Genomic DNA, 15796 nt, shown 5'->3' on the forward strand with positions numbered 1-15796 from the left:
TCACGGAAAGCCAGGACACCAGGCCACGTGAGAGGTGTGCTTTGGTGTCCCCATCTGAGGCAGTCTCTTGAGCTGGTGGGGCGGGGTGGAGGTGGGAGATGGGGTGAGCCTCCTCACCCCTTGCCCTGCACAGAGAGTAGCCCAAGAAGAGGGCTTACTCTAAGAGACACCAGACTGCAGACCAAGAAATTAAGTCAACGTATGTTTGTTTATTGGGTGCATGCTACATTCCGGACACTGGCGGGCACTCAGCAGCCCTACAACACACTCAGGATCTTGCCTGCCTTCCTCTCTGTCTCCCCCTGCACCTCCCCATCACACCTCCAGCCTTTTTTCATGTCTATTGCTCCGTGGCCCCTTTTGCTCAAGAGGCAATGGGGCCTAATGATGGAGACGCACCAGACTCATCATTGATGGTCTGGAGTTCTGACCTTGGCTCTGGCATGAATGGGCTCTGGGGGTGTGGCGGCTTCACCTCCTTGGGGCATGGTTCCTTCACCTGTCAGGAGGATAATATGCCTTCCTCAACCTAGCTCCTGGTGGTAGCTGGGAATCCTGAGCAGGGGCCAGCAAACTATGGCCCGTGGGCCAAATGCGGCCCACTCACCTGTTTATGTACATCCCACAAACTAAGCATGAATTTTACATTGTCTTAAGTTTATTTATTTTGAGAGGCAGAGGGAGAGAGAGAATCCCAAGCAGGCTCCACCCTGTCAGCACAGAGCCTATTGTGGGGCACAAACCCATGAACCTCGAGATCACGACCTGAGCCAAAACCAAGAGTCGGACGCTTAATCGACTGAGCCACACAGGTACCCCTGAATTTTACATTTTTAAAATGGCTGAAAAAAAGAAAATCTAAGGAACACTGTTATTTTGTGACATGTGAAAATGACATGAAATTCAAGTTTCAGTGTTCACGAATAAAGTTTTATTGGAACACGGCCACATCCACCAAGTATCACCTGTGGCTGCTACCCTGCTGCAAAGTCAAATAGATCAATTATGACAGAGACCAAATGGCCCCAAAGCCTAAAATATTTCCTATCTGGCCCTTAGAGAAAAAGTGTGCTTACCCCTGGCCTAGAACATTAAAACATTGTACTGGAAGCCGCTTCATATGTGGAGACACGGATGAGTGACTAAGTCTAGGCATGGAGACTAGGCCAGTGGAGGTCTGACAGGGACAGGAAACCCGACCTTCTGAACTGATGGATATCAAGAACTAGATTGGAGGTCCTGTCACCTGCCAGGGCAGGAACTCCAGGGGACTGCCCAGTGAGAGGGGAGAGAGAGAGGCAGTGCCCACCCAGCCAGCCACAGGAGCCAAACTAACATACAGCCACCACCCGCCCCCCCAGCCTCAGACATCCCAACCACCCCACCCTCAGCCCTCTTCCCAGGACTAAGAAGCAGGCATGGCCTTCCCCCCCTCCCCTCGAGCCCCACTCACGTGACTTCATTGTTCATGTCGGTGATGTCTATTCTGTCCAGGAACCAGCCCGGTCTGTTGCCCGAGTTGTCATGGCGAATCCGAATCTTGGTCAGAGCCCCCAAGTCAATAGCATAGATGGTGAAGGTATCTGTCTGGGAAGGGCCAGAGAAGCACTCAGAGGGATGCCCCCCCGCCCCGAGACATGGTGCGCCCCACCCCCCCTACACATCAGCACCTGGGGGATCCTGGGGCCGGCAGGGAGACCCAAACCATTGAGGGAAAGGGGTGTGGAAACCTGTGGCAGCCAGTTGACTGTGTGTGATCTGCACTCTTTTATAACCTGCCCACACCAGGGGTCTTTTCACTCTGTGTCCCAAAGGGTGGCAGGAGGAGTGGGAAGGCCAGGAAGGTGACCATGAGGGGCAGAGGGGCACAAACCCGCGTTTGTGTTGTGGTGTGTGTGTGTGTGTGTGTGTGTGTGTGTGTGTGTGCGCCTGTGGAGGGCCCGTTGTTGGGTGTGTGCTGAAACCCTGTGCTATGTGTGCACATGTGTGCATAAGCCCCTTCAGCCACGCATTCTAAGCACCTGGGATGAGCCAAAGTGCAAATCCAAGGTGATTTACAGAATTCAAAGTGTAAATCCAAAGTGATTCACAGGAACAGGAGACTTGCACTCCCTCACCATGTGAGTAGGAAGGCCGTGAGCGTAGCCCAATATACGCGTCTGCACTGCAGGAGGCAGGCGACATTGGGACCTGATAAGGGATTCCTCTTGGCTGTAACTTCTTAAAATCTTTATATTGAAAAACAGTCAAGTCTACAGAAAATTTGCAGAAACAATACAATGAAATTTTATATGCCCTTCACCTACATTTTGCAATATTTGCTTTCCCTGTCTCTCTCTTTTGCTATTATTTTTCCGAAACGTTTAAAAGTAAATGGCAGATACCATGACTCTTCACCTCTGAATTCTTCATCATAGCTTTCCTAAGAACAGGTGATTCTCATACAATCCCAGGACAATTACCAAACTCAGGAAACACAATACTATCGACACAATACTATTATCTAACATACAAGCCCATACTCAAATTTCATCCATTGTACCAGTTATGTCCTCTATGACAGTTTTCTTCCAATCCAGGATCATAGTGGCTATGGAAATAAATCCTAAACCTCAAGTCATGGCAAGGCAGTGTTGAAAGAAAAAGCAGGCAGCCTCTGAAAGAAATCAGAGGAGCCCAGAAGTACTTTCATGGGTTTGGTTTCTCTTCTTCCTCTGTGTGGATGAGGAAATGTGGCTTTGGGATCAGGGGCAGGAATGAGAAAGGTGAGCTGGGGACAGTCTTCCAGCCAGAGAATATTGTAACATCTTGAAGGACAAAGATGACAGCTGGATTTTTCACACTCTCCCCACGATACCTGGAAGAGGGGTGTGCGTGCATTTCTCTCACCGCTCAAAAGCCTTCGTGGCTCCCGCTGGGGCAGGACCAGGACTGAGTCCAGGCTTCTCAACCTTCTTTCAAGGCTCTCATGCCCCACCCCCCTTAACTGGACCATCAAGCTTCCCAGAGGCAGTGTGCCCCCTGGCTCAGCGTTAACACAGCACGGTGGGAAGACTCCCTGTCCTCGAGCTGGGTCTTCCAGATTTCCACCCCACATCTCTGTCCCCCGGACCCATCCTCGGGGAACACCTCTCACGGTAATCGTGGGCACCCATCCCACACTCACCCACCATGGCCCAGTGCACAGCTCTCCTTCCTACCATGTTTTCCCCAAAGCGCCGTGGGCACTTCCTCCTTGAACCCCCCTGCTCCACCCCCTCAGCGCCTGAGCGTCTGCTACCTGTAATATCTCTGGTCAGTTCCTGTGGGCTTCGTGGTGCTCGACGCTCCCCTCCCCGGCCTATCTTATGCCCCCCACCACAAGGCGCCGGAGCTCACAGAGGAACCACTTCGATTACATCTGGGTGGACTCAACAAAGCACCCTGCTGGACACCGTGCTGGTGGGGGTATGGCCTCCGGAACCAGCAGTCGCCACCACCCACGCAAGGGCCAGAGAGCCCCCACTCTACCTGGCCCTGCTCAAACTTGTTGGACTTGTCCGACTTCTTCAGGGGCCGCTCGCCTGTGTCCCCGTACTCCTCCCCGTAGATGGTCAGGTAGACATTGGCATCGGTGCCGGCCTTGGGCACATTCCCCGTGATTACCTGGACCTCATAGGTGTTGGCTGGGGACAGAGAAAAACGTGGCGTTGAGGACACGCAGGCCTCGGGGCGGACCTGAGGCTCAGCCTCTCGGATCCAGCCAGCTCGTGGGAGCGGGAAGGACCTACAGATTCCTCCACATCTGCACTAACCTGGAAAGAACCTATCCCTCCCCACTGCTCAAGACTTTTCTTTGCCATGAGGCCCAGGAGCCTGAGAGTCAAGGGGAGACGCCCTTGGCCGCCCTCCTACGTTACGTCCCACTTTCAGTCATCGCGAGCTACATCCACGCTCCCCCTGAGAGCCGCCCGAGGGGGCAGAGCTAACCCCAGGCAGAGGCCTGTCACAGGTCAGGAGACCCACTTGGGAACCATGACGGGTGCCCCGCTATGGGGCTGCCACGTGACTGGCGAGCTAGACACCCCCCTTCACCGGGCCCCCTTCAGCGGACCTGCAGACCCCTCCTCGGGCTTACGCTCAGGACCCGGCCGGCCTGCCGGCACCAGCTCCACGACAAGTTCATTGTCCTCCTTGCCCCGGGCCAGCCAGCGGTGGGCTTCGAACTTGTACTCCTCAATCACCTCCTGCATCCCCGGCCCAAACTCCTCCTCTTCCTCCTCCTCCTCGGTCTCCTCCTCCTCCTCCTCCGCAGACGAGGACTCCTCCGACGAGGACTCCTCCTCCTCGTCCCCCTCGTCCTCCTCGTCGCTACCCTTCTTCTTCTTCTTCTTCTTCCTCTGCAGCTTGGCCTTCAGCCGCTCCTTCTTGAGCAGCTGCCGCAGCCTGTCCTTCTCCTTCTTCTTCCGGGCCTCCTCCTCGGGCGTGAGCTCCACCTCCCGCACCACCAGGTGCCGCAGCCACAGCGTGTCCACGAACCAGCTGGGTCCGAAGCCTTCGCCCGTGTGCCCCAGCCGGATCTTGAAGACCTCACCCACGTCCGCCGCCTCCAGCTGTGCAAAGCGCAGGGCAGTGGCTGGGGGGGCCCCTGGCGTCCTCCCCGCCTCCCCTGTGCAGCCAGGCCTGGGCCTATGTGCGGAGCCCCAGTGGGGAGGCCCGGGGCCTCGAGCTCACAAGCTTCCACCAGCTCCCTCTCTCTCAGCCTGCTTGTTCGGCCGGCCTTCCAGGACCTCTTGCAGCCCCTCCTTCCACCCACACTTACTTCCTTCTAACCCCTGGGTGTGGTCAGGATGGTCTCCCTGCCTCTCTCCCTTCACCCCGCCCCACATCCACACATGCACGCACACACACATGCACATCGCACTCATTCCTGTCACTCCTGGTTCCACACCTCTGTTCATGCACTCCCCTCACCCAGAGCGCCTTTATTCCTTCCTCTGCCTCCAAGGAAATCCATTCATTCCATTTCCTGAACCTCATTACTACTTTCCTTTTCAGTTTGTGCTTTTCTGCATTCTCTTTCCAAAGTTTTTTTCAGCATGAATCATACACAACTTTTGTATGTAATGAGCAAGAAAACCGTGTTATTTTTCAAAAATACACCCAACCCCCTCCCCCATGTCCCCAGGGACCCCAGGCCTCTCCCCCAGCTCAGGCTTCTTTCCCTGGCAGTGCAGAGGGAGCCCAGACCTTGGCCGTGGTTCTGGTCTGTTCTGGATGCCCTCCCTGTCCACATGAGCTGCTCCCCGCCCACCTGAACGGGGAATTACTTGAGGCAGGGACTGTTCTTTCTTGCTTCTCTCCAGCACGGTCTGGCAGAGCGTGGATGGATTTAGCTTTAGCTTTTCTTCAGAAGGTTAGGTCCTCGGCCTTCGATCTACTTACTCTGTTCTAAGCCTCACCCTGCAGTGAGGTCTAGCCCCACAGAGCTCAGGGGAGGGTCCACATGGGGTACCTGCTGGTTGAGCCACTCTGTTCCCCATTCTGATGGGCCCCTTCTGGGTGTCTGTCACTTTTCAAAGCCTGGTGCCACCAATTTTTCCACATGTGTCCTGGTGACGGGGGACCTGAGTTTCTCAGTGCCCCATAACTGGAGTCCAGGCCTAGATGAGAACTCAGGTCTTCTGACTCTGTTCATGAAGCCACAATGTAGGCCAAAACCACCTTTCTGAGAAAGTTATCAGCCAAAATGAGAGCCCAGGAGCCCTGAGGGAGAGGCATTTTTCCCTCTCAGCTACTTAGGGGATGGGCTCTGGGCCTGGTAAGTTCGTTCTTCAGCACATTAGATCTCCTCCCCAGCATTTTCCAAGTCAGAGCATCCCTGCCCTCAACCTCTCCAGTTGGGCCTGCTCACCATCCCCTCCTCCCACATCTGTCTTCTCAGCACCCATGCGTCTCCCATGACCGCATTCATGACCGCATCACTTCCAGCCACACAGCATGCTGGCATTGGAAGACGCTCTGCTCTGTTCCACCCCCACAACTGGCCACAATTTCCTGAGTACATTCCCTGACCTTCACCGTTTTGACCCTTCTAAGGACTTCGAAGCAGGCTAGGGAGGCACTCTAAGGCTAGGTTTGAACTGAGGAAGAATCTGAGGCTCAGAGAGGTGAAATGCTAGGGCCTCTACCTTCTCAGCAGTGTTATGGGGGGTTAGCCTCAGTGAGGCCCCCTCTAGCACCAACATTCCATATGCCCTGACCCAGCTCAATCAGACCCTGCCGGGCACTGGGGTAGGACTCTTTGCCGAGGGCCAAGTGACCTGAGGCTCACAAACACACACAGAGCACCCAGCATGAATATGCTCCCTGCACACACATACCTGCTTACACACACACACACACACACACACACATACACTCACTCACACGCACTAGTATCCCACAGGAAACATTCATGTGTCCCCCACAGGGCGTTACACCTGCATTCTCCTCCCCTGCCAACAACATGCTCACATTCTCATCTTTTTCTTCTCTACTCAAAGGGAAGTACAGAATCCTGGGGCATCGAGAACGCAGCCAGGAGGCTCCTCCCCAGATCCTGCCTCGAAGCGTGGCCCTGCCCACAGGCGGAGAGAGCTGTAGAATCACAGGCTGGCAGTGGATGCAGTAACCAGGGGCTTCAGGACATATTTTGTCAAATTAGAATCATCTACTCCAGCGGTTCTCGGAATTGGCAGCTTGTTAGCCTCCCGGCAGAGCTTTCAGAAGCATACCCTGAAAACACATCCCACCATAGAGGTTCTGACTTAACTGATCCGGATGTGGGCCAGGCAGCACTTTTTTTTTTTCTTAAAGCTCTCCAGGTGATTCTAAGAAGCCAGGGACGAGAACCACTGAGCTAGTCCAATCCCTTCATTTTGGGGCATCCCCTGGCCCTCTGTGGGCACTCCTGCTGCCTTACCCACACACACCTGGAACGTGTCCTTGGATGCCCGCTCAAAAACTTTCGAGCGGCTGGACAGGAAGAGCACTTCTGTCTTGCCATCCTCGCCATAGATCTGCACGTAGACTCGGGCAGTGGTGCCTGCACCGCCCACATCCCCCGTCCAAACCTCAACCTCATAATGGACCACTGGGTGGGCATGTGGGGAGAAAACAGCATATTCGGTAATATTAATAATAGCAGTGATAGCAGCAAAGCCAACATTCCTGACCCTGTGCCACGCCTGGTGCTTCACGGGCACCATCTCATCTAACCCTCTCCGCAGCATCAAGATGAGGACTATCAGTGCCATTTTGCAGGCTGACAAATTGAGGCTTAAAGGAATTGAGTGGGTGGTCGAAATGGCAAACTCAAGCAATCAGACTCCAGAGCCCAGTGATCCACTGTACTACACGCGACTTCCGGAGCCAGGCATGAGGAGTCGTTAATATACCAGTGAGCACTCACTGCTGTCTGCCGGCCCCTGGGCAGACACCATGGAGTAGAAAGAAGCAAAGGCTTCCTTATGTTCAGTAAAGGACATGGGACTGAAATTAGAATTTTCTTTCTTTCTTTCTTTCTTTCTTTCTTTCTTTCTTTCTTTCTTTCTTTCTTTCTTTTCTTAAAATACATACATTAACATGGGGCTTGAAATCATGACCCCAAGATCAAGGGTTGCATGCTCTACCAACTGAGCCAGCCAGGGACCCCTGAAATTATAATTTTTATTTAAATATATGCACCTTTCAGATGACATCAACAGATACATCTACACCCAGAGAGAGTTGTCTGTGTCCTGAAGTAATATGATAGTAAGCAGTTAGAGGGTGGAAATGTGTTCGAGGTGTGCACCACTAGGTGTGCACCATTTCTGACGATGAGGGAGATGTCTTCCAGAACTGTGGGATCATGGTTTTTCAGTGACTACTGTTAAGACTTACCCTCGCAGAAATGCCATAAGATGATATCGTGATTTTTATTTTCAAGGTAAGATTGTTATTTTCAACAAGATGGGGGCTCTTCCATTACCATAGCAATATGAGAGATTTGGGGCAGAAAATAAGAGGACTGGCTGAAAGCCTAAAGAAGTTGAACTAGAGATACCAGGATCAGCTGGGAGTGAGGGTAGGCAAGCATTTGCACAATGGGGGAATTCAGTAAAAGCTGGCATTCTGAATGGACAGAACCCACAACCTCATTCCCTCTGTCAGATCCTAGAGCAATAGGCAGCCAGAATTACACAAAACTATGATAAAAATGACCATTCAGAGAGCAAGAACCAGCTATTGGAAATCAACATGTGGTAGCTGAAATAAAATGGCCCATAGTAAGGATAAAGTCAAGGACAGCTCATAAGAACAATAGAGGAAATTTCTCAAGAACAAAATAACAAATGATAGAAAGGTAAGAAAAGTAGAGGAATTGCAACATCTTACCAAGAAAACAGAGGATAGAGAGTTAGAAATTGTTAAAGAAATACCCATAAAAGTCTCAGAATTAAAAAATTCTCCATAGAAGGAGCCCGTGATGAATCCAGAGTAATGGATGAAACTCAGATCACAAAAGGCAGTGAGGACATCATGAAATTTCAGAATGCCAGGTATAAAAAATAGGATCCTATAAACTTCTAGAGAGAAAAAACCCTAAAGGGTTGGATAACAGAATGGTATCAGACTTCCAAACTGCAACACTGGGAGTTAGAAAATGGTAGAATAATTCCTTCTAAACTTTAAGGGAAAATGAATTCTAACTAAGAATTCTATAATGAGCCAAATTCCTGATCAATTGTGAGACATTCCCAGACATGCAAGGTCTCAACTTTTCTCTTCCATGCACATTTTCTCAGGAAGCTATCCAGTAGAAACGAAAAGAAGGAAGAAACCAAAGAAGAGAAAGACATGAAGTCCAGGAAATAGGAAATCAAAAAAGAAAGGAATTTCCAAAAAGATGGGCAAAAGGAAGTCCCAAAAGGACAGCTTCATGGCAGCCTAGAGAGCAGAAGGACAGAGGTTCCTAAAGGAATGTCTTGGGGCAAGGAGTGAGCAGAAGGAGGTAGAGAGGAAACAGAATTATGAAAAGAATTTTAGTTCTATTGGGGAGATGGAGATAAAATGATGTTATGGGAGAATTGTCTCGTACTCCAACGCAAATTCATGTATTAAAGTCCTAACCCCTAGTATCTCAGAATGTGACTTAGAGATAGGACCTTTAAAGAGAAAATTAAGTTCAATTATGGTCATTAAAGTGAGGCCCTAATCCTATATGACTGGTATCTTTATAAGAGGAAGATACTAGGACACAGACATGCAAATGCCTAAAGGAAAGACCATGTGAACATGCAGCAAGAAGGCAGCCATTTGCAAGGCAAAGAAAAGGCCTCAGAAGAAATGTGATCTGCTGACACCCTGGTCGTGGACTTCTGGCTTCTGGAACTGTGAGAAAATAGATTTCTGTTGTTTAAGCCATCTATTCTGTGGTATTTTTTTATGGCAGCCCTAGCAAACTAATACAGATAGGTGGGTATATAGAAATACAGATGGATATATAGAAAACTATATAGATGAAAACTGAGGCTATCATTAACTCCAGAAAAAACAAAGAGTTGTACAAAAATTGAAATGTAATCATCATACAGTATGTGTTTCAGAATGTATAATATTTACATAGTCATAATAATGTAAAAATTGAATACTGATTTAATTTTATTGAAGGCTGGGAGGAATGGATGCGCGCGCGCACACACACACATTCATGTGTGTTAAAAGAGCTAAACCCTCCTCTTCCATTGTAAGAAGTCAAGAGTTCATGTCTATGAATAAAATAATCAAGGAATTGGCAAGCAAATTATTAAAAATATGGAGATAAACTTCAGAGGTAAAGTGAAAGCAATTGTTACCTTTGAAGAAGGGAGATGGTAAGGAGAAGGGAACTACTGCTTTCTAAAAATCTGTATCTTATTAACTAGTACCTGTATTATTGTGATGGAAATCAAGTTCTAACTTCTAAAAAGAGAAAGAGTTGATTCTTCACAGTGGCAGGTACCATTACACAGCATGTGTATATGATACAGCCCTCAAGAAACCTACAGGATAGTTGAGGAGAGATCACTGTGAACTTCACCCTCATTCAGAGATGTTGTCATCCTATCCAAAAAAGTCCCCCACCCCCATGTCATTACTAACATCCTATCCTGCTTCATTTTCTTCATAGCTCTTACTTGGCATTGTATTATATATTTATTGTTTGCCTCCCCTGGTAGAATGTAAATTCCACAAGGGCAAGTTTCGCCTATTTTGTGCCTAGGGCAGTGCTGGCTCAGAGAAACGGTCAATATATATACTTATTCAATAAATGAATAAATAAACAGCTTTATCTCCTCAGCCAGTCTTCCCAGAAGAAAACACAGACTATGTCTCAAACTCCTGTACACAGGGCTGAGAATGTACATTTCTTAATAGAATCATTTGCTGCCTTTATTCCAGAAAAAAATATTTCATCCACGGAGTCCTCACTTTCCCTATCTGTAATTTGAGCCGCTTTTCCCCTCCTAGAACCATGGCACCGCAGGCAATCAGAAGCACCATCATCTCCCCTAAGCCTCCCCCTTGGAATCAAGTTAAGTCACCCCACAGTCCCTTCTCCTTCCCCACACCCCATCCTACAGGGAAACAATGCTGGTGGTCCCATCACTGCTGCTTCCATACATTTCTGGATCTCCACGACCTCACTGGGATAGAGCTCCACCTCCAGGCGCCCATCAGCTTGGTTCTTGTCCAGCCAGCGGTTGGCAGGGAAGGTGTACTGCTTGCCTTGGCGGGGCACGCGGATCTGGACACTGCCGAGGAACCAGCTGGCGTGCATGCCTGTGCTGTCATGCCCAATCACCAGCCGACTGATCTAGAAAGAAACCCAGGGTGCGAGTGAGCAAAGAGCTGGTGCACAGAAATCTCCGTGCTTCCACCCACCTCCCACCCACCACCAACACTGGTACAAACTGCTTTCCTTGACCCAGACCTCCAGCTCCCCAGAAGAGGGGGGCTCAGCAGGAGGAGGCTGGTTCTCAGTCTTGTCCACCATCAGCCAGTCGGGGCACTTCTCCCGCCCGGAGCCTGTGTTCCCTCCTCTTAAGAGGAGCTCACCCTTGTGGTAGTTGTGAGAAGCAAGTTGGGGAGCGGGTGTGACTCCAGTATGTCTGTGATTGTGTTGAGTGGTGGCCACACAAGGAAGCAAACATTCAAAACATTAACCATTTGCTTCGGTAGCCGTGTTATTGGTTTGGCTTTGCTTTGTTTAAACAAGACAGTACCGTACCCATTTCTGCATTTCTTCTCTGATGTATCCCTCGGTTCTGTGCTCAATCCCTTCTCTCACTCTTGGCCCTGAGGAACATCTTTCTCTTTCCAGTAACGCTCAGTAGTCCACTTGCTTTGCTATTTTACATTTTAACATCTTTACATTTAACACAGACCACTGCATAGATCATCATGTTACCATCCTCACGAGTACTTGGTTCTTCAATGTTCAAATCCCTTTAGTGTGTTTTGTTTTTTTTAATGCTGTTTACGGGGCGATTCGAACATTAGACAGAATTATCAAATAGCCTTGAGATCCCTGCTGGTCCCTCCCCCTCCCCTCAGCTTCTCTCTGTGATGGTTTGAAGGGGTAATGCTAGCCATGAGTCTGGTGCCAGAAGGCTAGAGTTAGAAAATTGTTCCTCTAAGCCCTGTTCTCGCTCTTATGAGTGCTAAGTGCCTCTTGCGGCTGATAATGAAAATAGCATCAGAACTGAGTGCATGTAGCCTGGGTCCCCTGGAATTGTAGGAAGGAAACAAGCTTTGTTTACAAAGCCTGAGAACCTTCTGGGTGAGTGCCAAGGGCCACAGGAGAGCTTCATTGTCTGTGGTGCTGGGACAGCAATGGGATCAGCTGGAAGAATAAAGACAGGGACAAGTGTCTTCTACCTGACAGGATGGGAAGCTCCTTAAGGACAGAACTCCTGAAGTTCGTTCAATTCCAGAATGCCCAGCACCTACATGGCGCAACTGTTGATTAACCGCCAGCTTACTGAGCACCTACTGTGGGCACGTGGGTGCTATCAACATGGTTAATGCCAATAACAATCCCCCTGGTGTCCCCTGTTGTTATGAATGAGGACAAGCAAAGGTGAAGAAACTTACAGGCTCAGCAGGTAAGTGGAAACATGGAGCCTTGGGCCGTCAGCAGCCAGAGCTGGCTCTCCCAGCCTCTTGGCCACACTGCTTGTTGAGGGGGTTTCAAAAAAGCAAGGAAAGTCCCCAGATGCCACTCCCCTCCCCTCAGATGTCTCATCTATCTGGGGCGGTTGCCAGAAATCCTCAGTAAAGGGAAGAGCATCTCACTCCACGATTATTAATTCAGCTGAAAATGTAAATACATTTTGAGGAAGGAAGACTGTGATTTAAGCTCATTACCATCAAGGGATAAATGACTGACATGAGAGCACTTTGATGGAGTACCTGAAATATGGTGAGGCTTAGAGAGAGGGGAAAGGGACAGGAAAGTAAGGTCACAGATGGGAGCTTGTCAGCATCCCAATTCCTACTAGCCACACCTTGAGAAGGGCAGGTGCTAACAAGAAGCCCAGCTTGGACATTTCCAGAAAAGTTTCCAACACTCTGGCTGAGGGCATTAGATCTGTGTTCTTCTAGATGAACTGCTCAGACTTCTAGCAGCCGGGCCACTGGGTCCTTGACAGAGGGACACCCTCAGGTGCCATCTTCTAAGGTAGTATCTCTCCAGTGTTGCTGGGGTTGTACATTGTAACAGGTTTCCTGAGCATAATTCAGATAGATGGATACTCAAGTTTGGAATTAGGAAGATTTTCAGCCCCTCTTTTCATTTTTCCCTTCTCCTCTTTTCCTTCCCCACATGCCTGTGTCCCCTTCTCCAGTGTCTGGGACCCAGCTACATTGGTCTTGCCTATGTAGGTAAAGGAAATGTTGGAACACCAAAAATACACATTCTGTCCCTAAACGGACTCTGGGAGCTTAACCACTGTTCACATATATTCTGCTGCTCCGGGTCATAGCTGGAAAGTAATGTACTTCGCTAACCCCCAAGAGGGCATTTTTTCCCTTTAAAATGTGTTCACCCATGTGCATGTGAGAGTGTGTTTGTGTGTATGTGAGTGTGCAATGTGTGCATGAGTGCGTGTGCACGTGAGTGTGTGCGTGCACCCACACGTGGACACATGCGGGGTGGGTGAGAGCATGTCACATGGTCTTGGGAAGGAGACTTACAGTTCCAATGTTCAGGGTCTCCAGCGTGAACTCATCCACCCGGCCACGTTCAAAATAGTCCTGCAGATTGTTGTCAGAGACGAGAAGAATTTGCTTGATGGTGTCAGATTTATCCCCATAGAGCTTGATGTAGACCCTGGAATCTGTGCTGGCCCCAGAGACGTCCCCGGTCTTCAGGCTGATGTGGTAGCGGAAGTCTGGGAGTCCAAGGTGGGAGGCAGGGAGGGAGGGATTAGTGCAGGGTGGATGGAAAGGGCTGCAGCAGGAGGGCAATCTGCAGCCAGGGCGGGACACTGGTTTACGGGGGGCGGGGGTGGGGTGGTGGTGGTCAGCAGCCTAACCCTTGCTCTCCGTAAGTTGCTCTGTGATGGGGCAGGGCTCCCTTCATCTCTGCCAGGTCCCCTCATCAACAACACTGGGACGCTGATCCCTGTTTGGCCTGCCCGCAAGGTATGAACATGCCGACAACAGGAAAGCATTCAAAGACCACTGAGTGTAAAAGACTTGAATGAAGGACCTCAAACAACCACCCTGTCCACTTTCTCATCTGATGGATGAAGACACTGAAACAAAGGAACGTCAAGCTTTGCAGACCGTGTTTAGCGCATTATATATGCACTGTATATGTATTCTGATCTCGGCTTTACAAGTGAGGAATCAGAGCCTTAGAAGGTTACATGTTTGGCTCAAGATGTCAATAGTTCAGAAGTAGCCAGCCAGGAGTGAAATCCTCATGTGGGCCCGAAGCTCCCTGTCACAAAACAGGATGCCATGTTGGTGTTCTTCCATTTTATCACCCAGAAAGGTCTGCATCGTAGGTGCACAAGGGAGGATAGACACGTCTGTTTGGCTGATGCTGCCTCCTTTGTTGCTCTCATCAACAGAGGCCTGTGTGCACTCAGGGGCCCATACCCAATGCCACAAAGAGACTACAGAGAAGAGGATTCCAGATCCTCCCTCAGAGCCTCTTCCCCTCCACCCTCCCCACTGCTGCCCTCCAGGAATGATGTGAACAGTTCAAGAGCCGGAAGGATGCCTCTCTCATCAGGGGCACACCCACCACCTGGTCTCGGGACAACTTACTCTTCAGTGTCGCATTGCTATCACTGGGCAGCAACTCTCGGACCAACTGACCATCATCCTTATCCTTGTCCAGCCACCTGTTGGGCAGACAAGGGGCTGTTAGTTCTTTGAGTGGCCAACAACCAGCCATCACACTGTTCGTGGAGAGTCACCAGAAAGGCCAAAACTGGGAATTCAGCAAAGGAAAAGGCTCTAGGGGGGCTGAGAACAAAGGTCCCTGCCCAGACTGGGGAGGAAGACAGCCCTGAGGAGGCAGTATTGGCTGATGTTGGAAGGGTGACAAGGAGTTAGCTGGGAGAAGAAGAAGGTGCCATCTCCAGGGACCAGCAAATGTTGGGACAGAGCAGAGCCTCTGGGAGCTGGTGGAAGGCCAGTGTGGATGGAAGGCAGCAGGGGAAGGGCAGCTAGCCTGCAGCAAAGAAGGCTAGACAGGTGGAAGGGTCACAGGATGTAGGACCTTGGCAATTACAGTAAAGAGCTTGTCCTGAAAGTCATGAACACCGGTGTCACTGTTATCATCATAAACAATCACCTCGTTCTGGGAGAGCCTACCATGTGCGTGGCAGTGTGCTGAGGGCTCTGGGGAGGGGAGACGGCAGAGATGATGCACGGAGATCAGTAAAGACACAGCTCGGCCCTTAGAGAACCTACTGCCCAGTTAAGAAGACAGGCTAGACCAGCCAAGGTGCTGAAGACCAGGACAAGGATGGCTGTCGAACCAGAGTAAGTGCAACAGGAATTCAGAGCAATGAGGACAGCTTGTGGGGAAGGGGCTCTGCTCTGAGTCCTCAAGGAAGAATGAGATTTGCCAATAAGGAGAAGTTGGGTCTGGATCCTACAGGGCTGGGTTTGATGGTGGTGACTCCTCTATACGTCAGAGTGGGCCATGGCCCCAGCTCTCTGCTGGTCACCCACCTGGGGGCAACATATTGCACTGGTCACCCAAAAAGCGCCATCTGCCCTGAGCATGGGATGCAGCCTGAGAAATGAGACGACCGTGCAAGCACCAGGTGCCCAGGCCCCAGTACTCACGAGGGTCTGTGATATAGGTGACGGCAGCAGAAGAGACACCCTCGGTGATCTCCAGCACCACGGGGAAGCCAAGGCACTCCTCTCTTGACCAGTGTCTCCCCATCTGCCTCTGTGTTACAGCTGGTCTTGGCAACCCAGCCCTGTTATACTCCTGGCAGGGAGGCACCTCCCTGGCCACAGAAGCCATCGAAGGAAGCCAAGGCGTGCCTCCGCCCCAGCCCTCCTGACACGGAGCTCAGGCCTCTGGGAACCATGGTCTCTCTGCAATATACCCCCGCCTGAGTGTCGGCATCCCCATCCCTTCTCTCTTGCCCCTGCCCCAAGCACACGAACTTACACGCCGGCTGTTAGCTCACACAAAATGTTAGCTGGCAGCTGAGTGGCTACACTCGCCATGGGCTTCTCAATGCTGCGAGCCTAGAATGCCACAATCATTAGG

At 50.5% G+C, this 15796-nt stretch overlaps 1 protein-coding gene across 1 annotated transcript in view; it reads right to left on the reverse strand.

The window, feature by feature from the left end:
- Nucleotides 1-15796, reverse strand: part of LOXHD1 (lipoxygenase homology PLAT domains 1) — a 166239-nt gene that overhangs the window by 64833 nt on the left and 85610 nt on the right. The window contains exons 15-21 of the mRNA XM_086682857.1: nucleotides 14326-14402; nucleotides 13243-13439; nucleotides 10669-10861; nucleotides 6954-7114; nucleotides 4118-4592; nucleotides 3511-3665; nucleotides 1454-1587 (exon numbers count right to left, since the gene is read on the reverse strand). Coding sequence (XP_086538983.1) covers nucleotides 1454-1587; nucleotides 3511-3665; nucleotides 4118-4592; nucleotides 6954-7114; nucleotides 10669-10861; nucleotides 13243-13439; nucleotides 14326-14402 — 1392 coding nt within the window. The remainder of the gene's footprint in view (nucleotides 1-1453; nucleotides 1588-3510; nucleotides 3666-4117; nucleotides 4593-6953; nucleotides 7115-10668; nucleotides 10862-13242; nucleotides 13440-14325; nucleotides 14403-15796) is intronic.

Source organism: Puma concolor, chromosome D3, assembly GCF_028749965.1.
Source record: "Puma concolor isolate L17-30 chromosome D3, mPumCon1.1.hap2, whole genome shotgun sequence".
In the NCBI taxonomy this organism is placed as follows: Eukaryota; Metazoa; Chordata; class Mammalia; order Carnivora; family Felidae; genus Puma; species Puma concolor.